Consider the following 25,715-nt stretch of genomic DNA (forward strand, 5'->3'; position numbering starts at 1 on the left):
AAACAAAAAAGTGTTAAACAAATCCAAATAGATATTTTATATTTGAGATTCTTCAAAATAGCCACCCTTTGCCTTGATGACAGCTTTGCACACTCTTGGCATTCTATCAACCAGCTTCACCAGGTGAATAATATTACTAAAGTACAGTAATAGTATGCTTCACCTGGTTGATCATCCTTGAGACGTTTCTATAACTTGATTGGAGTCCATAATGCCAATTGATTGGATATGATTTGGAAAGGCACAAACATGTCTATATACTGTAAGGTCCAACATTTGACAGTGTATGTCAGAGCAAAAACCAAGCCCTGAGGACAAAGGAATTGTCCATAGAGCTCCGAGACAATATTGTGTCGAGGCACAGATCTGGGGAAGGGTACCAAAACATTTCTGCAGCATTGAACATCCCCAAGAACACAGTGGCCTCCATCATTCTGAAATGGAAGAAGTTTGGATCCACCAAGACTCTTCCTAGAGCTGGCTGCTGGCCAAACTGAGCAATCGGGGGAGAAGGGCCATGGTCAGGGAGGTGACCAAGAACCCGATGGTCACTCTGACAGAGCTCCAGAGTTCCTCTGTGGAGATGGGAGAACCTTCCAGAAGGACATTTATCTCTGCAGCACTCCAACAATCAGGCCTGTATTGTAGAGTGGCCAGATGGAAGCCACTCCTCAGTAAAAGAGACATGAAAGCCCGCTGGGAGCTTGCCAAAAGGCACCTAAAGGACTCTCGGACCATGAGAAACAACATTCTCTGGTCTGATGAAACCAAGATTGAACTCCTTGAAAGGAATGCCTAGCGTCGCGTCTTATTTTTTTATTTAACCTTTATTTAACCAGGTAGACCAGTTGAGAACAAGTTTTCATTTACAACTGCGACCTGGCCAAGATAAAGCAAAGCAGTGAGACAAAACACAACAACACAGAGTTACACAAGGGTTAAACAAAAGTACAGTCATTAACAATAGAAAAATCTATATGGAGTGTGTGCAAATGGAGTAAGGAGGTAAGGCAATAAATAGGCCATAGTAGCGAAGTAATTACAATTTAGCAAATTAACACTGGAGTGATAGATGTGCAGATGATGATGTGCAAGTAGAAATACTGGTGTGCAAAAGAGCAAAAAAAGTTTAAAAAAACAATATGGGGATGAGGTAGGTAGTGTGATGGGCTATTTACAGATGGGCTGTGTACAGCTGCAGCGATCTGTGAGTTGCTCAGATAGCTGATGCTTAAAGTTAGTGAGGGAGATATAAGTCTCCAACTTCAGCAATTTGTTCCTGTCGTTGGCAGCTGAGAACTGTAAGGAAAGGCAGCCAAAAGAGGTGTTGGCTTTGGGGATGAACATTGAGATATACTTGCTGGAGCGTGGGCTATGGGTGGGTGTTGTTATGGTGACGAGTGAGCTGAGATAAGGCAGAGCTTTACCTAGCAAACACTTATAGATGACCTGGAGCCAGTGAGTCTGGCAACGAATATGTAGCGAGGGCCAGCCGATGAGAGCATACAGGTCGCAGTGGTGGGTGATATATTTGGTGACAAAAACGGATGGCACTGTGAAAAACTGCATTCTGTTTGCTGAGTAGATTGTTGGAGGCTATTTTGTAAATGATATCGCCGAAGTCTAGGATCGGTAGGATAGTCAGTTTTATGAGGGTATGATTGGCAGCGTGAGGCTTTGTTGCGAAATAGGAAGCCAATTCTAGATTTCATTTTGGATTGGAGATGCTTAATATGAGTCTGGAAGGAGAGTTTACAGTCTAGTCAGACACCTAGGCATTTATAGTTGTCAGAACCGTCCAGAATAGCGATGCTAGTCGGGCGGGTGTTTCGGGCAGCGATCGGTTGAAGAGCATGCATTTAGTTTTACTAGCATCTAAGAGCAGTTGGAGGCCACGGAAGGAGGCTTTGAAGCTTGTTTGGAGGTTTGCTAACACAGTGTCCAAAGAAGGGCCAGATGTATACAGAATGGTGTCGTCTGCGTAGAGGTGGATCAAGGAATCACCCGCAGCAAGAGCGACATCATTGATATATACATAGAGACCGCCAGAGGTCCAGACAACAGCCCCCCCGATTTGACACACTGAACTATATCTGAGAAGTAGTTGGTGAACCAGTCGAGGCAATCATTTCAGAAACCGAGGCTGTTGAGTCTGCCGATAAGAATACGATGATTGACAGAGTCGAAAGCCTTGGCCAGGTCGATTAAGACGGCTGCACAGTACTGTCTTTATCGATGGCGGTTTTGATATTGTTTAATACCTTGAGTGTGGCTGAGGTGCACCCGTGACCAGCTCGGAAACCGGTGGGATTCGAAATGGTCAGTGATTTGTTTGTTAACCTGGCTTTAGAAGACTTTGGAAAGGCAGGGCACGATGGATATAGGTCTGTAACAGTTTGGGTCTAGAGTGTCACCCCCTTTGAAGAGGGAGATGACCGTGACAGCTTTCTAATCTTTAGGAATCTCGGACGATACGATAGAGAGGTTGAACATACTAGTAATAGGGGTTGCAACAATGGCGGTGGATAATTTTAGAGATTATCTAGCCCAGCTGATTTTTACGGGTCCGGGCTTTGCAGCTCTTTCAGAACATCTGCTGTCTGTATTTGGGTGAAGGAGAAAATGGGGAGGCTTTGGCAAGTAGCTGCAGGGGGTGCGGAGCTGTTGGCCGAGGTTGGGGTAGCCAGGAGGAAAGCATGGCCAGCCGTAGAGAAATGCTTCTTGAAATTCTCGAGTATCGTGGATTTATCGGTGGTGACAGTGTTTCCTAGCCTCAGTGCAGTGGGCAGCTGGGAGGAGGTGCTCTTCTTCTCCATGGACTTTACAGTGTCCCAGAACTGTCTTCCCTAAAAAGTTGCATATCGTTGGGACTATTCGATCCTAGTGCAGTACGCCACAGGATGTTTTTGTGCTGGTCGAGGGCAGTCAGGTCTGGAGTTAACCAAGACCCAAGCACACTGCCAAGACAATGCAGGAGTGGCTTTGTGACAAGTCTCTGAATGTCCTTAAGTGGCCTAGCCATAGCCCGGACTTTTGAACATCTCTGGAGAGACCTGAAAATAGCTGTGCAGCGATGCTCCCCATCCAACCTGACAGAACTTGAGAGGATCTGCAGAGAAGAATGGGAGAAACTCCCCAAATACAGGTGTGCCAAGCTTGTAGCAACATACCCACGAAGATTCTAGGCTGTAATTGCTGCCAAAGGTGCTTCAACAAAGTACTGAGTAAAGTGTCTGAATACTTATGTAAATGTTATATTTCATTTGTTTTTTGCTTTGCTTATGGGGTATTGTTTGTAGATTGATGAGGGGGAAAAAACTATTTAATACATTTTGGAATAAGCCTGTAACGTAACAAAATGTGGAAAAAGTCAAGGGGTCTGAATACTTCCGAATGCACCGTGTATATAATCACAAGGACAAAACTAATATGTAGACACAAATACACACATGGACAAAACAGCTGTACAGTACATAACAGAGTACATAAACGGTTCTACATGTGTTTGTGTATGTTGTGCATAGTGTCACAATAGAGGACCATGTCTGTGATTAACTAATCACCAGTCTGGACTAAGACCAAATAGAAACTATTAACCCCAGCTATTAACTTGGCCTCTTTGCAAAGCCTTTAATTTCCCTGTGGACCAGAGCCGAGGGCCAAGGGCCCTGTTGAATCGGCTCAATACAGCCCAGGTGGGCAGGTCACCTATTAAATCCATACAAACTCATTTAAGCCTTTAATGAAGCTCTGATTGACTTTGCAGGCCAACACATGTCTGACTCTCAGTCTCTACAAACACACCAAGTCAGCAAGAAGTGGCCTTTATTACAAGCACTACCACCCTGTCTCCTCATCTGGTTTTTATACCGGTACCTTGTCTCCTCTTCGGATGCCTAAAGCTGCTTGATTAAAGATATCCTGTTCTCTCTGTAATATGATTCTGTTTTCACCTAGATACATGTAATGTCACTAGCTAACTGAATCATACATACTACTAAGTAATAGAGATAGAAGAGTGACTACAGTCATAGTCTGCCCTGGGTTAGTCATCCAACTGGACTGCTCTTTTATATGACAGACCAAGGGTTACAGTGACGGCAGCACTGCACTATTGCATGACTCACAGAGGGAGAGTGGCATAGGGATGCTCCTCTAAGAACGTAATAATAATAATAATAATAATATATGCCATTTAGCTGACGCTTTTATCCAAAGCGACTTACAGTCATGTGTGCATACATTCTACGTATGGGTGGTCCCGGGAATCGAACCCACTACCCTGGCGTTACAAGCGCCATGCTCTACCAACTGAGCCACAGAAGGACCACGTCAAGTGATATATGGCTGAGGCACTAAGGCAGTGGTGCGGTCAGCCTCACGTCATTAATCAGGCCTTCTCAGAGAACGCAGACACAATTTGCGCTGAACACCAGCTACAGTATACTCGGCTATGAAGAGCCAATTGATATTTACTCTTGAGGTACTGTCCTGTTTCACCCTCTACAACCACTGTGATTATTATTTGACCCTGGTGGTCATCTATGAACATTTGAACATCTTGAAGAACAATTTGGCCTTAATGGCCACTCTTACAATCTCCACCCGGTATAGCCAGAAGAGGACTGGCCCCACCTCAGAAACAGGTTCCTCTCCAGGTTTCTTCCGAGGTTCTTGCCTTTATAGGGAGTTTTTCGTAGCCACTGTGCTTCTACATCTGCATTGCTTGCTGTTCGGGCTTCTGTATAGCACTTTGTGACATCTGCTGATGTAAAAAGGGCTTTATAAATAAATGTGATTAATTGATTGATCAACACCATGCTCATGGCACTAACTGATATACTGTATCATACATTTTCTGTGAAGTGCGAGGGTGGGGTGGTGGGGAAAGGTTCACATTCTCACAGGGTAGAGATACTTTAAGACAGGAGAGGGAAGGGAAATAGGGACTAAAAACATGGTTTCCTTTTCTTCATAGTCTATTTTTACTTATTTACTTTTATGTAGACGATGAACTACCACTGACCATTATTCCAAATCATAGAGCGGGTGATTTATAGTGTAAACTACATCCCAGCTAGTGATGTTAAACGAGTGGACAAAGACAAACAACACAGCAAGTTAGCATGCTAGTTCACACCAGACGCAGCCAGCCTTATGCTAACCAACTGTAAGAAAGTGCAGCAGAGCTGATAAAGGGGTTTGCACGGTCCAACTAACACCAGATGCTAGGCTTTAGCCAACTTACTTGAACAAGTAATGCACATCTAAGGAGTTAGCATGGTCCAGTTAGCACCAGATGCTAGCCCCTTAGTGCATTCTCTCTGGCCAAGATAAATATGGAGAAATTAGTTCCAGCGACATGCCCGAGCCACCTCTGCCTCTGTTCCACCGAACAAGTACACCCACACAGAACACACACTCTTACAATCACTTACACAGATTAATGCTTGATTGTTGCTTCACAGATATTCTAATCTCAATGTGTTAACTGTACAGAATATAGCCTACCCATCCCATTGACACTAATTCATAATTTACATTTTTGTCATTTAGCAGACACACTTAAGCATGAAGCACATCGAGAATCTCACTGCCGATAGATACTTATCAACAACTTCCCTTTGAGCCAATCAGAGAGCAGTGAGACTCCCAAGTGGCACAACAGTCTAAGGCACTGCATCTCAGTGCAAGAGGTGTCACTACAGTACCTGGTTCAAATCCAGGCTGTATCACATCCGGCTGTGATTGGGAGTCCATTACGGCGGTGAACAATTGGACCAGGGTAGGTTGTCATTTTAAATAAGAATTTGGTCTTAACTGACTTAAAACAAATACATCCATGAATTATGGGGCGGGAGCGTAGCCTAGTGGTTAGAGCGTTGGACTAGTAACCGGAAGGTTGCGAGTTCAAACCCCCGAGCTGACAAGGTCGTTCTGCCCCTGAACAGGCAGTTAACCCACTGTTCCCAGGCCGTCATTGAAAATAAGAATATGTTCTTAATTTGTTCTTAACTGACTTGCCTGGTTAAATAAAGGTAACAGACAAGGAAACAAGACATTTGCCAGTCACGCTATGTAGGCTATGGGATGGTAGCTAGCTAGGTGTACAGAGGCAATGCACACAACAATAAACACTTCCTCCAAGCTAACCACTGTAGTTGTAATTATATAGCAGTGGATTAGCTAGTTTAAAGGAAACAGCTGCTGAGTTAGTGCATGTTGTGCTTGCTAGTGAATATGCTAACATTTGCTAGCTGGCTAAACATTTGGTTATGGACTGGCAGTATAGGATCTATTTGCAAGAAAAATAAACATCCATTTTTCAGGACCTTGTCTTTCAAAGATAATTCGTAAAAATCCAGATATTAAAACACAGAACACTAAAGAGGTCATTGAGGTCACTGACTCTGAAAAAGAGCAAAAGAAAGATGCCCAGGGTCCCTACACATCTGCGTGAACATGCCTTAGACATGCTGGAAGGAGCTATGAGGAATGCAGATGTGGCCAGGGCAATAAATTGTTATGCCAGTACTGTGAGACGCCTAAGACAGCGCGACAGGGAGACAGGATGGACAGCTGATTGTCCTTGCAGTGGCAGACCACGTGTAACAACACCTGCACAGGATCGGTCCATCCGAACATTACACCTACGGGACAGGTACAGGATGGCAACAACACCTGCCCGAGTTACACCAGGAATGCACAATCCCTCCATTGGTGCTCAGACTGTCCGCAACAGGGTGAGAGAGGCTGGACCTAGGGCTTGTAGGCCTGTTGTTAACCAGACATCACTGGCAACAACGTTGCCTATGGGCACCAACCCACCGTCGCTGGACCAGACAGGACTGGCAAAAAGTGCTCTTCACTGACGAGTCGCAGTTTTGTCTCACCAGGGGTGATGGTCGGATTCGCGTTTATCGTCGAAAGAATGAGCGTTACACCGAGGCCTGTACACTGGAGCAGGCTTGATTTGGAGGGTCCGTCATGGTCTGGGGTGGTGTGTCATAGCATCATCGGACTGACCTTGTTGTCATTGAAAGCATATTCTCAACGCTGTGCGTTACAGGGAAGACTCCTCCTCCCTCATGTGGTACCGTTCCTGCATGATTATTTTTCTGTTGGTCACATGTCTGTGGAGATTGTTCAGTTTATGTCTCAGTTGTTGAATCTTGTTATGTTCATACAAATATTTACATGTTAAATTTGCTGAAAATAAACGCAGTTGACAGTGAGAGGACGTTTCTTTTTTTGCTGAGTTTAGCTGTGGCCATCTGGTTAGTTGTAAGGACCGACGCCGACCAGGAGAAGCAGGTATTGGGAGTCAGACATTTATTCGGGAACAGACAAGGAAACAAGACAGGAACAGCGTCGGAAACACGGGTAACACGGACATAAGAGAATTAATCCCGAAGCAGGGAACAGAGCTTGGGAACAGACAGATATAGGGAAGGTAATGACACAAACAATTGAGTCCACGTGAGTCCAATGATCGCTTTTTACATGTATGATAAATACATTCAATCATTTTATTTTTGTCAACAAACAGTTTCCATATACAGAGTACCAGTCAAAGGATTGGACACATCTACTCAATCTAGGGTTTTTCTTTATCTTTACTATTTTATACATTGTGGAATAATAGTGATGACATAAAAACTATGAAATAACACATGGAATCATGTAGTAACCAGAAAAATCCAAATATATATTTTAATAACAAAAAGATAGTCCTATTTGGTAAAAGACCAAATCCATATTATGGCGAGAACAACTCACATAAGTAAAGAGATATGACAGTCCATCATTACATTATATTATTATTGTACTTTATACCTTGAAGCTATTTTATTGCCCCCAGAAACCTCCTTTTACTCTCTGTTCCAGACGTTCTAGACGACCAATTCTTATTGCTTTTAGCCATACCCTTATCCTACTCCTCTGGCGATGTAGAGGTGAATCCAGGCCCTGCAGTGCCTAGCTCCACTCCTATTCCCCAGGCGCTCTCTTTTGATAACTTCTGTAACCGTAATAGCCTTGGTTTCATGCATGTTAACATCAGAAGCCTCCTCCCTAAGTTTGTTTTATTCACTGCTTTAGCACACTCTGCCAACCCGGATGTTCTAGCTGTGTCTGAATCCACCAAAAATTCTGAAATTTTCATCCCAAACTACAACATTTTCAGACAAGATAGAACTGCCAAATGGGGCGGTGTTGCAATCTACTGCAAAGATAGCCTGCAGAGTTCTGTCCGACTATCCAGGTCTGTACCCAAACAATTTGAACTTCTACTTTTAAAAATCCACCTCTCTAAAAACAAGTCTCTCACCGTTGCCGCCTGCTATAGACCACCCTCTGCCCCAGCTGTGCTCTGGACACCATATGTGAACTGATTGCCCCCTATCTATCTTCAGAGCTCGTGCTGCTAGGCGACCTAAAGTGGAACATGCTTAACACCCCAGCCATCCTACAATCTAAGCTTGATGCCCTCAATCTCACAAAATGATCAATGAACCTACCAGGTACCTCCCCAAAGCCTTAAACACGGGCAACCTCATAGATATCATCCTAACCAACTTGTCCTCTAAATACACCTCTGCTGTCTTCAACCAAGATCTCAGCGATCACTGCTTCATTGCCTGCATCCGTAATGGGTCAGCGGTCAAACAACATCCACTCATCACTGTCAAATGCTCCCTGAAACACTTCAGAGAGCAGGCGTTTCTAATCGACCTGGCCGGGGTATCCTGGAAGGATATTAATATATAATATATAATAATATATGCCATTTAGCAGACGCTTTTATCCAAAGCGACTTACAGTCATGTGTGCATACATTCTACGTATGGGTGGTCCCGGGAATCGAACCCACTACCCTGGCGTTACAAGCGCCATGCTCTGCCAACTGTGCTACAGAAGTCCTCAGTAGAGGATGCCTGGTTATTTTTTTTAAATGCCTTCCTAACCATCTTAAATAAGCATGCCCCATTCAAGAAATTTAGAACCAGGAACATATATAGCCCTTGGTTCTCCCCAGACCTGACTGCTCTTAACCAACACAAAAAACATGCTATGGCGTTCGGCATTTGCATCGAACAGCCCCCGTGATATGTAGCTGTTCAGGGAAGCTAGAAACCATTATACACAGGCAGTTAGAAAAGCCAAGGCTAGCTTTTTCAAGCAGAAATTTGCTTCCTGCAACACTAACTCAAAAAAGTTATGGGACACTGTAAAGTCTATGGAGAATAAGAACACCTCCTCCCAGCTGCCCACTGCACTGAAGATAGGAAACACTGTCAGCACTGATAAATCCACTATAATTGAGAATTTCAATAAGCATTTTTCTACGGCTGGCCATGCTTTCCACCTGGCTACTCCTACCCCGATCAACAGCACTGCACCCCCCAGAGCAACTCGCCCTAGCCTTCCCCATTTCTCCTTCTCCCAAATCTAGTCAGCTGATGTTCTGAAAGAGCTGCAAAATCTGTACCACTACAAATCAGCCGGGCAAGACAATCTGGACCCTTTCTTTCTAAAATTATCTGCCGAAATTGTTGCCACCCCTATTACTAGCCTGGTCAAGCTCTCTTTCGTGTCGTCTGAGATTCCCAAAGATTGGAAAGCAGCTGCGGTCATCCCCCTCTTCAAAGGGGGGGACACTCTTGACCCAAACTGCTACAGGCCTATATCTATCCTACCATGCCTTTCTAAGGTCTTCGAAAGCCAAGTCAACAAACAGATTTCCGACCATTTCGAATCTTATCATACCTTCTCTGCTATGCAATCTGGTTTCAGAGCTGGTCATGGGTGCACCTCAGCCACGCTCAAGGTCCTAAACGATATCTTAACCGCCATTGATAAGAAACATTACTGTGCAGCTGTATTCATTGATCTGGCTAAGGCTTTCGACTCTGTCAATCACCACATCCTCATCGGCAGGCTCGACAACCTTGGTTTCTCAAATGATCGCCTCGCCTGGTTCACCAACTACTTCTCTGATAGAGTTCAGTGTGTCAAATCGGAGGGTCTGCTGTCCGGACCTCTGGCAGTCTCTATGGGGGTGCCACACGGTTCATTTCTTGTATACATCAATGATGTCGCTCTTGCTTCTGGTGAGTCTCTGATCCACCTCTACGCAGACGACACCATCCTGTATACTTCTGGCCCTTCTTTGGACACTGTGTTAACAACCCTCCAGGCAAGCTTCAATGCCATACAGCTCCCCTTCCGTGGCCTCCAATTGCTCTTAATTACAAGTAAAACTAAATGCATGCTCTTCAACCGATCGCTGCCTGCACCTGCCCGCCTGTCCAACATCACTACTCTGGACGGCACTGACTTAGAATACGTGGACAACTACAAATACCTAGGTGTCTGGTTAGGCTGTAAACTCTCCTTCCAGACCCACATCAAATATCTCCAATCCACGGTTAAATCTAGAATTGGCTTCCTATTTCGCAACAAAGCATCCTTCACTCATGCTGCCAAACATACCCTTGTAAAACTGACCATCCTACCAATCCTCGACTTCGGCGATGTCATATACAAAATAGCTTCCAATACCCTACTCAACAAATTGGAAGCAGTCTATCACAGTGCAATCCGTTTTGTCACTGATATACTACCCACCATTGCGACCTGTACGCTCTCGTTGGTTGGCCCTCGCTTCATACTCGTTGCCAAACCCACTGGCTCCATGTCATCTACAAGACCCTGCTAGGTAAAGTCCCCCGTTATCTCAGCTCGCTGGTCACCATAGCATCGCCCACCTGTAGCACGCGCTCCGGCAGGTATATCTCTCTGGTCACCCCCAAAACCAATTCTTTCTTTGGCCGCCTCTCCTTCCAGTTCTCTGCTGCCAATGACTGGAACGAACTACAAAAATCTCTGAAACTAGAAACACTTATCTCCCTCACTAGCTTTAAGCACCAACTGTCAGAGCAGCTCACAGATTACTACACCTGTACATAGCCCACCTATAATTTAGCATAAACAACTACCTCTTTCCCTACTGTATTTATTTTATTTATTTATTTATTTTGCTCCTTTGCACCCCATTATTTTTATTTCTACTTTGCACATTATTCTCCTGCAAATCTACCATTCCAGTGTTTTACTTGCTATATTGTATTTACTTTGCCACCATGGCCTTTTTTGCCTTTACCTCCTTTATCTCACCTCATTTGCTCATATCGGATATAGACTTGTTTATACTGTATTATTGACTGTATTTTTGTTTTACTCCATGTGTAACTCTGTGTCGTTGTATGTGTCAAACTGCTTTGCTTTATCTTGGCCAGGTCGCAATTGTAGATGAGAACTTGTTCTCAACTTGCCTACCTGGTTAAATAAAGGTGAAATAAATAAAATAAAATAAAAATTACTTGAATATACAGAAGGTCAGTCAATCCTTAAAATTTCAAGAACTTTAAAAGTTTCTTTGTGCAGTTTCAAAAACCATCAAGCGCTATGATGAAACTGGCTCTCATGACGATCACCACAGGAAAGGAATACCCAGAGTTACCTCTGCTGCTGAGGACAAGATCATTAGAGTCACCAGCATCAGAAATTGCAGTCCATATAAATGTTTCACATAGTTCACGTAACAGACACAACATCAACTGTTCAGAGGAGACTGAGTGAATCAGGCATTCATGGTCGAATTACTTCAAAGAAACCACTACTAAAGGACACCAATGAGAAGAAGAGACTTGCTTGGACCAAGAAACACGAGCAATTGACATTAGACCGGTGTAAATATATCCTTTGGTTGGATGAGTCCAAATGTGAGATTTTTGGTTCCAACTGCCGTGTCTTTGTGAGACTAGGTGAACAGACTCTCCGCATGTGTGGTTCCCGCTGTGAAGCATGGAGGACGTGTCATGGTGTGAGGGTGATTTAGTGGTGATGCTTCCCGTAATTTATTTAGAGTTCAATTCCCACTTAACAGCATGGCTACCACAGCATTCTGCAGCGATACGCCATCCCATCTTGTTTGAGCTTAGTGGGACTATCATTTGTTTTTCAACAGGACAATTACCCAATACACCTCCAGGCTGTGTAAGGGCTATTTGACTAAGAAGGAGAGTGATGGAGTGTTGCATCAGATGACTCACCCGACCAACCCAATTGAGATGGTTGGGATGAGTTGGACTGCAAAGTGAAGGAAAAGCAGCCAACAAGTGCTCAGAATATGTGGGAACTCCTTCAAGACTGTTGGAAAAGCATTCCAGGTGAATGTGCAAAGAGTGTGCAAAGCTGTCATCAAGGCAAAAGGGTGGCTACTTTGAAGAATCTCAAATATAAAATATATTTTAATTTGTTTAACACTGTTTTGGTTACTATTAGTTTTTATGTCTTCACTATTATTCTACAATGTAGAAAATAATTAAAATAAAGAAAAACCCTTGAATGAGTAGGTGTATGCAAACTTTTGACTGGTACTGTATTTTTCTGACTGTTAATGGGGGGCATTCAGATGAGTCTTGTGAGGCCTGTGGGCGCCCTAGAGCAAAACATGTACATGTACATGTTCGTGAGATTCTCACCTTTACACAGAGGGGTCATATTAGTGTGTAGCAAAAACTGTTCAGACGCTACAAACAGAAGTTGGCAGTACCGACTTCAGACGAGTCCCATCTTCAGACGAGTCCCATGTGTGGGTCGTAGAAAAACATAGTACACCATCCTATTCGTGAGAGTCCCATCTTTCCATAGAGGGGTCATACTACTTTGTAGGCCAAACTGTTCGGATGCTACAGACGGTTATGTGAGAAGACCGATTTTCAGGATGTCTCCTGGTCTGACACCTTTCTCCAGATATCTCTACCTTAAACTGACAGATTTTTATGGGTATTTTTGTATGATGCTAATTAATTTTCAGCGGGGGCGCGGGCATCGGGAGGGTTAATCAGCTTCTTGATAGGCCACACCCGTCAGGTGGCAAAGGATTAATGCTCACTAACAGAGATGAAAACAAATGTGTGCACAACATTTGAGAGGAATAAGCTATTTGTGCTTATGGAACACTTCAGGGATCTTTTATTTCAGATCATGAAACATGGGACCATCACTTTACATGTTGCATTTACATTTTCAGTGTATCTAAAAAAGGATATATTTTTTAAATATTTCACTACTTTAATTGTTTTCATGAAATTCCCTTAGGAGAATGGTCCCCTTAAACTAGAGTTCCACCATCTCCTACTCACACACCTCTTCCTCTCTCAGGAGCTTTATGGTAAGTAAACTTACTGTTACACATCACTATCTTTTATTTTGTACTGTGCTGGAGATGTTGCTTCTCATGTCAAAGATATAGTACACCATAATGAAAAGAAGATACACTACACACCTCATATCTTAAAACCTCTCTGAACCACCCATACCGGATACGGGATAATTGTCATCAACAACGCTGAATAGCATAGCGCTACAGTCAAATAATATTACTAGAAAATATTCATATTCATGAAATCACAAGTACAATATTGCAAAACACAGTTTAGCCTTTTGTTAATCCACCTGTCGTCTCAGATTTTGAAATTATGCTTTACAGCGAAAGCAATACAAGCATTTGTGTAAGTTTATCGATCGCTCAACAAAACAATAAGTTCACTTAGCATCAGGTAACTTGGTCACGAAAATCAGAAAATCAGAAAAGCAATCAAATTAATTGTTTACCTTTGATGATCTTCGGATATTTTCACTCACGAGACTCCCAGTTAGACAACAAATGTTCCTTTTGTTCCATAAAGATATTTTTTATGTCCAAATACCTCCGTTAGTTTGGTGCGTTATGCCCAGGAATCCACCGGAAAGAGCGGTCACGACAACGCAGACAAAAATTCCAAATTATATCCATTATGTCCACAGAAACATGTCAGACGTTTTTTATAATCAATCCTCAGGGTGTTTTTCAAATATCTATTCGATAATATATCAACCGTGACAGTTGGCTTTTCACTAGGACCGGGAGTAACAATGGCCGCCTTTCTCTTTTGCGCACAATTCACTCTGAGAGCCCCCACATATCCACTTACGCAATGTGGTCGTTCACGCTCATTCTTCAAAATAAAAGCCTGAAACCATGTCTGAAGACTGTTGACACCTTGAGGAAGCGATAGGAAAACGAATCTGGTTGATATCCCTTTAAATGGAGCAATGGGAGGCTATGGAACATGGAGTTTTCAAAATAGAAGCCACTTCCTGGTCTGATTTTTCTCAGGGTTTCGCCTGCAATATCAGTTCTGTTATACTCACATTCAATATTTTGACAGTTTTGGAAACTTTAGAGTGTTTTCTATCCTAATCTGTCAATTATATGCATATTCTAGCATCTGGTCCTGAGAAATAGGCCATTTACTTTGGGAACGTTATTTTTCCAAACATAAAAATAGTGCCCCCTAGCTTCAAGAGGTTTTTAATTAAGATACCTAAACTCACTTCTTTCTAGTCTAGTATACTGTGCTAAGACCCGCCCATCACTGGTATTATAACCCAGCTCTTTAGTGGGTGGCGAGCCCACACAATGACAACATTGCCATGGATGACTCGGTCCCCTGACATTTGAAACTGTCAGAAAGTGCATGGTGGGCCAGCCAAGTTCACTCACCTATGATCTCGTTTCTCAACACAGGCTTTACACAGGCTTGACAATTGGGAGGTGGAGGAGGATTAGTACATGAGAGGGGTGTCTGTTGACTGTTGGCAGCCTTTCTCCACCCTCAAGCCACCCTGTCTTCCCAGGACACTCAGGAAGGCATGGCATGGGGCTGGGAAGGCTGTCAGTGTGAGAAAGCGGGACCTATGATTAATGAGAGCTGACTGGGTGCCAAATACCCATTCATACATTCCACTCAGCAGCTCTACTACGGTCTAACCACAATCATAATCTCACAATGGCACTTACCAGAAATGTGTTGAATAATTATTGAACAAACCACTAACTCAGCACCATCTCGCCATAATCTAATACAGCACTACATGATCAGTGACTTCAAACACTGAAATGTCTGCCATATTAACCACATCCTCACTGACCACTAAATCCACACACACCATCACAATATGCAATACTGTACATTGTGTGCAAGCCTAAACATCTGACGACTCCAGGCGTTTATCCTAACCATATGTTTGTCTGTCTGGCTGGCTATCTGTCTGGGACGATGAGGACTTATTGACTGACGATTGTCTGTCTGGCTGGCTACTCTTCTAAAAGCCAGAGGAGTGTACAGACAGAGAGGTGAGGGGGTGAGTGGGTGGGGGGGGGGTCTGTTTGTGAATTATTTATACCAATCAACACCCTCGCATTCCCCCCCGGCTCCCCCACCGCACCTCACCCCTCCTCTCGCAACACATCATCATTAATTTGATTCTGTCAGTCATTATAGCTACTCCAAACCCTATCAGCAGCCAGTCATTCCCATTAAAGCTGTCTGCAGGGGGTCGGGGGTCAGAGGGGTGTTTGTGGGTGCTATAATGCTATAACTGAAATAACGTTCAGCTGCAGTGTTGGAGCGGTCAGTGGGGCGGCTGGGACGTGGGAGGACGGCTGGCTGGGTGTTGCTAACATTGACAGCAAGTGATGATTGTTATTAAAATAATCCCTGGCTATGCTGACAAAACAGCAGAAGCCTGCCGACACTGTGCACGCACTGTGTAACAGCGTCAGAAACACACTTCGTCACAGTGTCAGAAACACACTGTGTGCTCCTCAGACCTGATCCACCTGCCCTCGAAGGCACAATGTTACTGAAGCTATTTCTTAGGCATCCCAGTCAACTACTTTAGTCAACTACTCAAAAAGTCTAAATAAAATGTAATCTGTATTCACATTAACTAACAATTTTATGCGTGAGAGCCCCTAAAAAGATGGCTTAGAGACAGCCATTGAGTGGGAGACATCTCCTCATTAGTCTGTTTCACACCCAAAGACGACATTCCCACTCAGCACCTGCTATCATTTCCTGTGTTAAGACATGGAGACAGTCGTCATCGAGATAACTGATTAGCATCTCAATTTGAGCTTTCTCACTATGGGCAAGTCAGGAAGGTATCTGGGTGGATTAATTTTAACCAGAACGCAGGCTAACATTGAGGTCTAATGGGACTAATGTATCTGCATTTTTAAAAGAGGGTGGGGTTAAGGTCAGGGCTAAGGTTCAGGAGCTTGAAAGGGGGTGTCAAAAACAATATCAGAACTAGAGACAGAATTTTGAAAAGGCCAGGCCAAGGTGAAGTCTTCCGCTTTTGCTGTCTCTAACACAGTAATCCCATAGCTATCCTGTCATTTTACCACACACTAACCCAGCATGATTTAAAATACACTACATAATCAGAAGTATGTGGACACCTGCTCGTCGAACATCTCGTAAAAAAATCATGGGCATTAATATGGAGTTGGTCCATCCTTTGCTGCTATAACAGCCTCCACTCTTCTGGGAAGGCTTTCTAGATGTTGGAACATTGCTGCATTCAGCCACAAGAGTATTAGTGAGGTTGGGCACTGATGTTGGGCAATTATCCCTGGCTCGCAGTCGGCGTTCCAATTCATCCCAAAGATGTTCGATGTGGTTGAGGTCAGGGCTCTGTGCAGGCCAGTTAAGTTATTCCACACTGATCTCAACAAACCATGAAAAACAGCCCATACCATTGTTTCTCCTCCACCAAACTTTATAGATTGGCAACTCTGCATTTGGGCAGGTAAGCGTTCTCCTGGCAACCGACAAACACAGATTTGTACTGCCATATGGTGAAGAGTGATTCGTCACTCCAGAGAACGCGTTTCCACTGCTCCAGAGTAGAATGGCAGCAAGCTTTACACCAGTTTAGAACTCGGAAGTGAGTGTTGCAACCGAGGAGAGACGATTTTTTACCCTCTATGTGATTCAGCACTCAGTGGTCCCGTTCTGTGAGCTTGTGTGGCCTACTATTTCACAGCTGAGCTGTTGTTGCTCCTAGATATTTCCACTTCACAATAACAGCACATACATTTGACCGGGGCAGATCTAGCAGGGCATACATTTGACAAACTGACTTGTTGGAAAGGTGGCATCCTATGACGGTGCCACATTGAAAGTCACTGAGTTCTTCAATAAGCCCATTCTACTGCCAATGTTTGTCTATGGAGATTGCATGGCTGTCTGCTCAATTTTGTACACATACTTTTGTATATATATAGCGTATGTACCATTTAGAGATGTATTTAATCTGCATCATGTAATTGTTTTCATATCTAATCCTCCCATGGCATCCCATTGAAAAACAAAAACAATACAAGCCAGCACATCTCCCTCCTACTCACACACTCTTCCCTCCCACCACACACTCTCACACTCACAGCTGTCTAGCTGGAGAACTGATGTGTGTGTCTCAGATATCCTGCGGCTCTTCACCCATAATCCTTTCCCAGGACAGCAGGGCAGTATTGATTACAAACCAGGCAGAGGAAATGGCAGGATGAGGAGAAGAAGAGTACGGAGGGATAACGGATAGAAGCGGAGAACTGAGGAAATTAATATTTATTAGGATCCCCCATGTGACAGGGGAAAAGAGTTAGGAAGGAGAAAGCAGGGAGAGAGGGGATGGGATGCACAAACACACACAGAGTTTTTAGGTTTTGTCTTCGTCCAGCAGCTGTTGGGTTTGAGTGAGAGGGGTGTCCTCCCGGGTGCTCCTTCAGTCTCACATGGGCTGGCTCACGCCAAACACAAATCCACCAGTGTAAAGATCAGCATGTGTCATAACCATACCAACCATACCAACAATGCTTCATCACTGACCCCAGGGCACCGACAGACAGCAAGGCAGATGTCTGATGACAGATTTAAGGCAGGAAAAAATGGAGGGACCCCCCCAACCTCTCCTCTCACCCCAGGGAGGAAAGTGTACACCACGTCATCAGGTCATACTTTCCCTTAAGACCCACACTTAAAAACACACTGCAAACCACCAGTGTAGTATGTGAATGAATGTGGATATTTAAGTAGCTACAGTATGTGTTTAGCCCATTTACATTTACAGACCATTCACATTTTGTGCATTGTTTCTTAGTTGTCTGCTATGAGTGTGCAGAATGTTTGTGCAGTGGCAAGGAACCAGTTCAGTTTAGCACATAATGGAGATGTGAATAGTCCAGTGAATATTCAACCCACCCACCCATCCAATACCTCTTAAGAAAGTTGAAGCTCATTTACTAAAAAGTTGAAGCTCATTTACTAAAAGCTAAAATGACCCCAGCCATTATGACATCGGCTGCTGTATGTTCATTCACCTCAGTCGATCTACAAACACATACCCTATTAGCTATAATTAGCCGCTACACATTAACTTACATTAACTCAGCACCGGGATTAAAAACTATAATATAATACATACAGAGGGATCTGTTAGAAGAAGAAAAAAGTATTAACAAAAGGTAAACAAATAAGTATGCTTTACAGGTTTCTTTTGTGTGCAGTTTTACAGCTAATTTCCTGCAATTATCCTAATTGTGCCATGACTTATGCCATTTTAATATGATATCAGAGTGAGAGTGACTAACAAAATCATTGGGGGCCCCCTGGAAAATAGGGCCCCTGGGCATGTGCCCTGCATTCCCAGTCGGCCATGATTGCCATGATTGCTGCAAATTTACTGTAGATGAGCGATTTGGAGGCCACAGGATGAGGCCAGTGTTTTTTTAATGGATTTTATAGTAAAGATGTAATTTAACTGTAAAAATGTATGAACTTTTAATGTGCCATGAACACAACCAGTCATGATGTTTCCATCTGATTGTCAAACAAATCACAGCAAAAATTAGGTTACCTTCGATCGATCGTACAAAATAATTCCAGCATCCGAACAGAGTACTGTGCACCCGTCAATGTTCCTTCAATTGCAAGTGGCTGAAACTATCTCACAGGAGAAAGTATCAGAGTGAGTGAAACAGTGCCCTTCTGTTTTACTATATGTAGCCCATGTATCTGATGCTGTCTGGCAGCATCAGATACAGTACATGGGCTACACATACATGTCCTCTGCCTCTGCAACGATTATCAGCAGCAAAGAAATGCGTATTGTATCCCCCTAGAGCAGGGCTCTCCAACCCTGTTCCCGGACAGCCCACTTGATTCTAATAATTAGCTTGCTGATAAGCTTGATAATAATAATTAGCTTGATGATAAGCAGGTTAGTTACAACTGAGGTTAGAGTGAAAACCTGTAGGAGGGGAGCTCTCCAAGAACAGGGTTGGAGAGCCCTGCCCATGAGTCTAAGGGCCTGAGGCTGGCCTCGTCAAAAACCAGGTTTCCTTAATACGGGTAAGCCTGGGGAAGTTCATGGCAGAAAAATAGCTAAATAGGGGTGGAGACCCGGTGTAAATCAGTGACGCCTCACTATACATCAAACCAATAAAATGCCTTGCTTGTGCAGAGATCCAATAGTGCTCACTAGATTAGTGTCTTAGGTGCAACAGTGCATGATGATTATTTTTACAGTCTATGGTGAGGATGGCTGGGAAATCGCTGATTAAAACACCATCAAAATACAGTATGTTGATCTATGTTGATTTTGTGTGTAGAGCACACTTCTGACAAAACATTATTTTAAATTCCTCCAGGTTTTGCTCCATTTTCTGCTATGTTGCAAAATAGCATACAGAACAATTCTCTGTAAAATGTGTCCTTCCTGGTTTGAAAACAGTGACGAACAGAACACATAGCACCAACGGGCATGTGGGGGGAAGAGTTCTTTAAATGTAACATCCAATCAAATTCTTGCCATTGGGAGCCAGCTGACCATTCAAACCGTTTTTGCAATACAAAATTCTCCAAACCTCCAAGGGAGGCTGGACAGTGACGTGATTTTGGAGGTATGGTAACGTGAGACTACTACAAAGCTAGCATATGGAATTGTTTTAAGGTGGTCATACCAAGGATAATTAAGTGATTGACTTTTAGGACCCCTGTAGGTATACAAAATGTATATAAAAAACATTTTGAATAAACATTGAATTTGGCCGTACTGCTATTAGCCCATATACATGCATTGAATAACAGATGAATACATATTCAAACATAGTCAAACATTTGATCAAAAGGAAGCATGCTTTGAGATACATTAGAAAGCTCTGAAGGTATCCCCTTACCAAGTTACCTTCAGATGATCTATACAGCACATTTCAGACATGAATGCAATGCGCTTCACAGGAAAAACAAAAACAAAAACAATGCAAATAAAAAGAGAAAAATGTACTACAAAACAAACACAACAAACAAAAGAATAACAATAAAAACAGAAACAGAAAGACCAAAAAAGCACCCTAAGCAAATGCTCAGCTAAAAAGGTGTGTTTTATAATATATGTCCACAGTTTAAATGTGTCCACAGTTTAAATATGTCCACAGTTTAATTGTGTCCACAGTTTAAATATGTCCACAGTTTCAGCGCCCCTCAGGTTCTGCCTCTCCGTGCCTCTTGGTCCTAGGCTTTGGGGATAGTTAAAAGGCCAGTGTGCTAAAGGACATGAGGGACCTACCGGGTACGTAACTCAAAAGCATGTCTGATATGTATTGGGGTGCACAATCGTAGATAAGATTTAAAAAAACAATAGAATAATCTTAAAATGTATTCTAAAACTCACAGGCAGCCAGTGCAGAGACTTCAAAACCAGTGTAATGTGTGCTCTCTGTCTGATCTTGGTCATTATCTTTCTGTATGTTTTGCAGTTGACCAATGGCTTTCTTAGGTAGACCAGACAGGAGAGCATTACAGTAGTAAAGCCTGCTTGTAATAAAAGCATGGATAAGTCTCTCTGTATCAGCCTGAGATAGAAATGACCGCACCTTGGCAATGTTCCTCGGTTGGTAAAAAGCTATTTGTCACATTCCTGTTCATACACTCAATAAAATCTGTAGCAACTTCAGAAGTAAGATAATGTTTTTAAATAATGTGTTCAGTATTACCCTGTAATATGAGCAACAAGGTAGTAAAAATACACAGTGGTGATCAGAAAAAGCAGTGTCAACAATAGAGGTTACATCAATAGAAAGCCCCTTGGTAATAACCAGGTTGAGAGTACGGCCGCGGTTATGGGTGAACCCAGTAACATGTTGGATAAAGTCCATAGAGCTAAAGGGATTCATAAATTCAATGGCCTTGGAGGCCGTCTCTTTGTCATAATGAATATTAAAATCGACCAACACGATGATTTTATCATAGTTCTCAAGGACAATGGACAATAGTTCAGAGAAATCAGTAAAGAAAGTGGGGCTGTGCTTTGGTGGCCTATACAGGGTTAGAGCCAGCACTGGGTGCTGACTTAAAAAGTATAGCATAATGCTCAAAAGACCCAAAGTTGCCAAATGAAATGTCCTTACAGCTGAGAGCATTAGTAAAAATAGAGGTTGAGGTTTAATTTTGGGGGGGGAAGAGGCTTCAATAAGAGCGGCACTACAGTCTGAAGACAGCCAATGATTTAGTGAGATACGTGCAATCAACGTTGCCCTCACTAATGAGGTCATTCACAAGAAAGGTTTTACTAGTGATTGCTCTAAAATTTAAAAGCAACACATTTAATGAGTGTGGGCCACACCTGGGCATCTGCATCATGGTAACCAATGGAATAACAACCAAATGATGAACGTTACAACATGTTCTAACAGTCTCCAATCTATCAGAATGGTAGGATACAACAGTTTGTATAAACTCAGTAGAAGGCGGAGTTAGAGGAAGATAAATTAGGCTACTCACAATAACCATAGGGACATTTTTACGGGAGTTGATGGGGGTCGTAGAGCAAATTAGAGAACACCATCGTGAGAGTCTCATCTTATCCATAGAGGGGTCATATTAATGTTAACGCCAAACCGTTCGGACGCTAAAGACATTTTCGTGAGAAGACCGATTTTCGAGATGTCTCATGGTCTGACAAACACCGCTGTAGCTCTGCCACCTTCCATCGTAGATGTGAAAGGCCGACATATGCGGATGCAGTGAATTTAAACGCAACCCAGCTCATGACACCCCTTGGTGATGTGAGGCCTGGGGCAATTGCATCTTCTGCATAATGGTAAGGCTGCCAGTGACGAACTAGACTAAAATTGACCAATGTATTTTTTTCTCTGACATGGGCTTTTTGAGTGACTGTCAATGAGTGATATATAACAAGAGAAAAACTGCTGATGCACAACCTCGTTACGAAATTGCAACTTGTGTATTCCACTATTCTAACTCTCAACAGTAAGTGGAGACCCCAAATGAGTTCCTAAAAATATATATATATACATTGCCAGTCAAAAATTTGGACACACATTCCAGGGTCTTTCTTAATTTTGTACAATGTTCTACATTGTAGAATAATCGTGAAGACATCACAACTATGAATTAACACAAAAGGAATCATGTAGTAAACAAAAAAGTGTTGAACAAATCACCCTTTGCCTTGATGATAGCTTTGCACACACTTGGCATTCTCTCAACCAGCTTCATGAGGTACCTGGAATGCATTTCAATTAACATGCATTCCAGGTACCTCATGAAGCTGTGCCTTGTTAAAAGTACATTTGTGTTGGGCCTCCCGGGTGGCGCAGTGGTTAAGAGCGCTGCAGCGCAAGCTGTGCCACCAGAGACTCTGGGTTCGCGCCCAGAGTCTCAACCAAGTTGAGATGGTTTGGGATGAGTTGGACTGCAGAGTGAAGGAGAAACAGCCAACAAGTGCTCAGCATATGTGGGAACTCCTTCAAGACTGTTGGAAAAGCATTCCAGGTGACTACCTCATGAAGCTGGTTGAGAGAATGCAAGGCTGTCATCAAGGCAAAGGGTGGGTACTTTGGGTTACTACATAATTCCATATGAGTTATTTTCTAGTTTTGATGTCTTCACCATTATTCTACAATGTAGAAAATAGTCAAAATAAAGAACAATCCTTGAATGAGTAGGTGTGTCCAAACTCTTGACTGGTACTGTATATATATATATATATATATATATATATATATATATATATATATATATATTAATTTTAAAAATGAGGTCCAGACCTCATTTGTAGCTATAGTCCTGCCCTACCCACACACAGTTGCATTTAAGTTAAAAAAAATTGTAACACCTCATTTAACGTCAAGCCCTCCCATCCCAGAGGCCACATTAACTTCCCAGTGAGGGGCAGAGAGAGTGCACGACATCAAACAGAAATCAAAGAACAATCTAGAGACTTCATCCATTTTTCATGATATTTTTCATTTAGCCTCCTAGGACCCCAGTAATGGCAATCAATAGATCAAGCTGCTGTCACACCGTTAAGACCTACAGGGACCACTATATAGGTCTATAAACACACACACACACACACACACACACACACACACACACACACACACACACACACACACACACACACACACACACACACACACACACACACACACACACACACTTCATTCAACACAATAGTATTCTCTGCAATTATTCTCTATAATTATACTTCTTCATAACTATAATTTATGACTGCAATATTACCATCCACAAAATATGTGCTACTACTATCCTTTTAATGGTCATATCATCGAGTTTACAATAACAGCATCATTAAAACACATACACATATAGGCAACACAGCTCGTCCAATGGGGCACTCTATCTTTCCAATTTCATGGCACTCATCCATAACATAAAGAATTGTGGGTGGGACTTACATGCTACTTCTAATGATGCGTTTCTGCTCACTGCCTCCCCCAGGTAATTGCGGGCCACACACACGTAGCTGCCGTCGTCTGGCTTGCTGCGTCGGCCATGGACGATGCGCAGGAAGAAGAGGGAGCCGCTGGGCAGCAGCATGCGGTGGGAACGGGGGTTGTCCCGGTCTGTCTCCACCCGCTCCCCGTCCTTGTACCACTCCACCGTGGGGGCGGGACGCCCCTCCGCCTTGCAGTTGAGGGTGGCCGGCTCCCCCTTGGACACGATGAGGTCAGAGGGGTGCTCCACGATCCGAGGAGGGGAGTCATCCTGACGCAGACGAGATCCTGGGAGGAGAAGATTGGAGAAATGATTAGCTACACATATGCCAACATAAGATATGTTCAGTAATACCAACGGACAATATCGGTAAGTCCGGATTGATATGTAAAATATACAGGGAGAAAGTCTGAGAGAAAGCTTATAAATGAGTGCCAGGCCCTGACAGGCAGCACACACACCATGGCACCACACAAAAACGAGCCGCAATATCCACACTGACAGACAGAAGACAGAGAGTTATTATGGCTAATTCGATTTTTCATTGACACATTTCGTCAAGTGCTCTGTTCCTCTTACATGCTGCTGGGTGGTGAGTGGGTGAGAGAGTTGCTTGTTAGTGTGTGTAGCAAATAAATGTTGAATGTCGATTTCTATTTCTAAGCGTGTCTTCAGATAGGCACGTGTGTGCCCATTGGGGATATAGAAAAGCATAATCAACATGTTTGTGTGTCTTCTGTTCCTCTTTGACAGAATCAGACTTTTGCATTCAATGTGTATGAGGAGTCTGTTTCTCTGTCCCTCACCCAGGGTTTGATGTCACTGTGAACAAGTCAACAGGAACACATTCCTGTGTGTCAGCTGGAAGTGGAGGAAAAGCAACCCAACCATGCTGTGGGAAGGAGCGGAAGCAGCAAGTGTTTGATGTCATTACCAAGCGCTTGCTCCCACACTGCCTCCAGCTCTACCTAGTACCTACAACCCTCCTCTTCTCCCCTTGTCTGTGTTGGTGACGCAGTGAGGCATCGCAACACAACATGATTCTATCATTACTCATACCAAGACAAATGGGATATGACAAACACTACTTTTTCCTGTGTAAGGATGGGAGTGAGCACTTAACAGGGTAACCTGGGAGAGAGCTATAGTGTTCAGTTGGATGACGAGACTAGCTGAGCCATGACAGAAATATGTTTTAGTAATGGGTTTAGTTTTCTGCAACTGTTGCTCTTTCAAGTCTGCACAGCTCTCCTTGATGGGAAATCTGCTAACAATACACAAAATACGTCTATTTCCAGCTTCTCAAATCGATCAGACTCTACCTAATCCAACAGGTGGATTGCTAAACTCAGCGAAGCTGCCAGCCACTGGCATGCCACACTCCTAAACGCCACTCTCAGATAATTACCAATACCCAGCCCACTCAAGTGTGCCGACTCCCTGCCCGTCTGACTTACTCTCACTCCCCCTCCCTTCCCCACACCCACACCCACCCCCACCTAGTGTTTAATGGCCCTAATGGGGACTGGCTGGATCCATTCAACTACAACCACAGTTATAAATTCATACGTAACCAAAGATATCCACCCTCCAAAAAGCTTCTCATTTCATTAGTCCCTTCAGTGAGCCTGTTCATGGAACTGCCCACGCAATTCATGCACTCAGTTTCACCCAAGTCCTGAGAGCAGTACAGAAGCTGAAACAGACTAATGCTCATTACAGCCACCCAGGGCTTACTCTACTATGGCCCTGCATATGAGCAGTGGTTTTTGTCCCTGAATAAACTAGTCTTAAAGGTCTTCCGACAACCTGAACTTTCTGAGATAAGGTTTCCCCATAGAGCAGCTATGGTCTTTCCAAACTCATTACTCTCTACCTTATCTTTCTCTCTCTGAGGTAAAACTGTACGCCCAGGCGACAGCAGAAATGTCATGGCTACGCTTGACTGGGATTTAGCTGCACTCTGGCTTAACAAAAACATATGAAAACCGCATC

At 43.3% G+C, this 25,715-nt stretch overlaps 1 protein-coding gene across 4 annotated transcripts in view; it reads right to left on the minus strand.

The window, feature by feature from the left end:
• Window positions 1-25,715, minus strand: part of LOC118391369 (roundabout homolog 2) — a 232,718-nt gene that overhangs the window by 136,431 nt on the left and 70,572 nt on the right. For all 4 annotated transcript variants that reach the window (XM_052458013.1, XM_035782717.2, XM_035782715.2 and 1 more), the window contains exon 2: window positions 23,681-24,007. In XM_052458013.1, the coding sequence (XP_052313973.1) occupies window positions 23,681-24,007 (327 nt within the window). The remainder of the gene's footprint in view (window positions 1-23,680; window positions 24,008-25,715) is intronic.

Source organism: Oncorhynchus keta, chromosome 12 (genome assembly GCF_023373465.1).
Source record: "Oncorhynchus keta strain PuntledgeMale-10-30-2019 chromosome 12, Oket_V2, whole genome shotgun sequence".
Classification (NCBI taxonomy): Eukaryota; Metazoa; Chordata; class Actinopteri; order Salmoniformes; family Salmonidae; genus Oncorhynchus; species Oncorhynchus keta.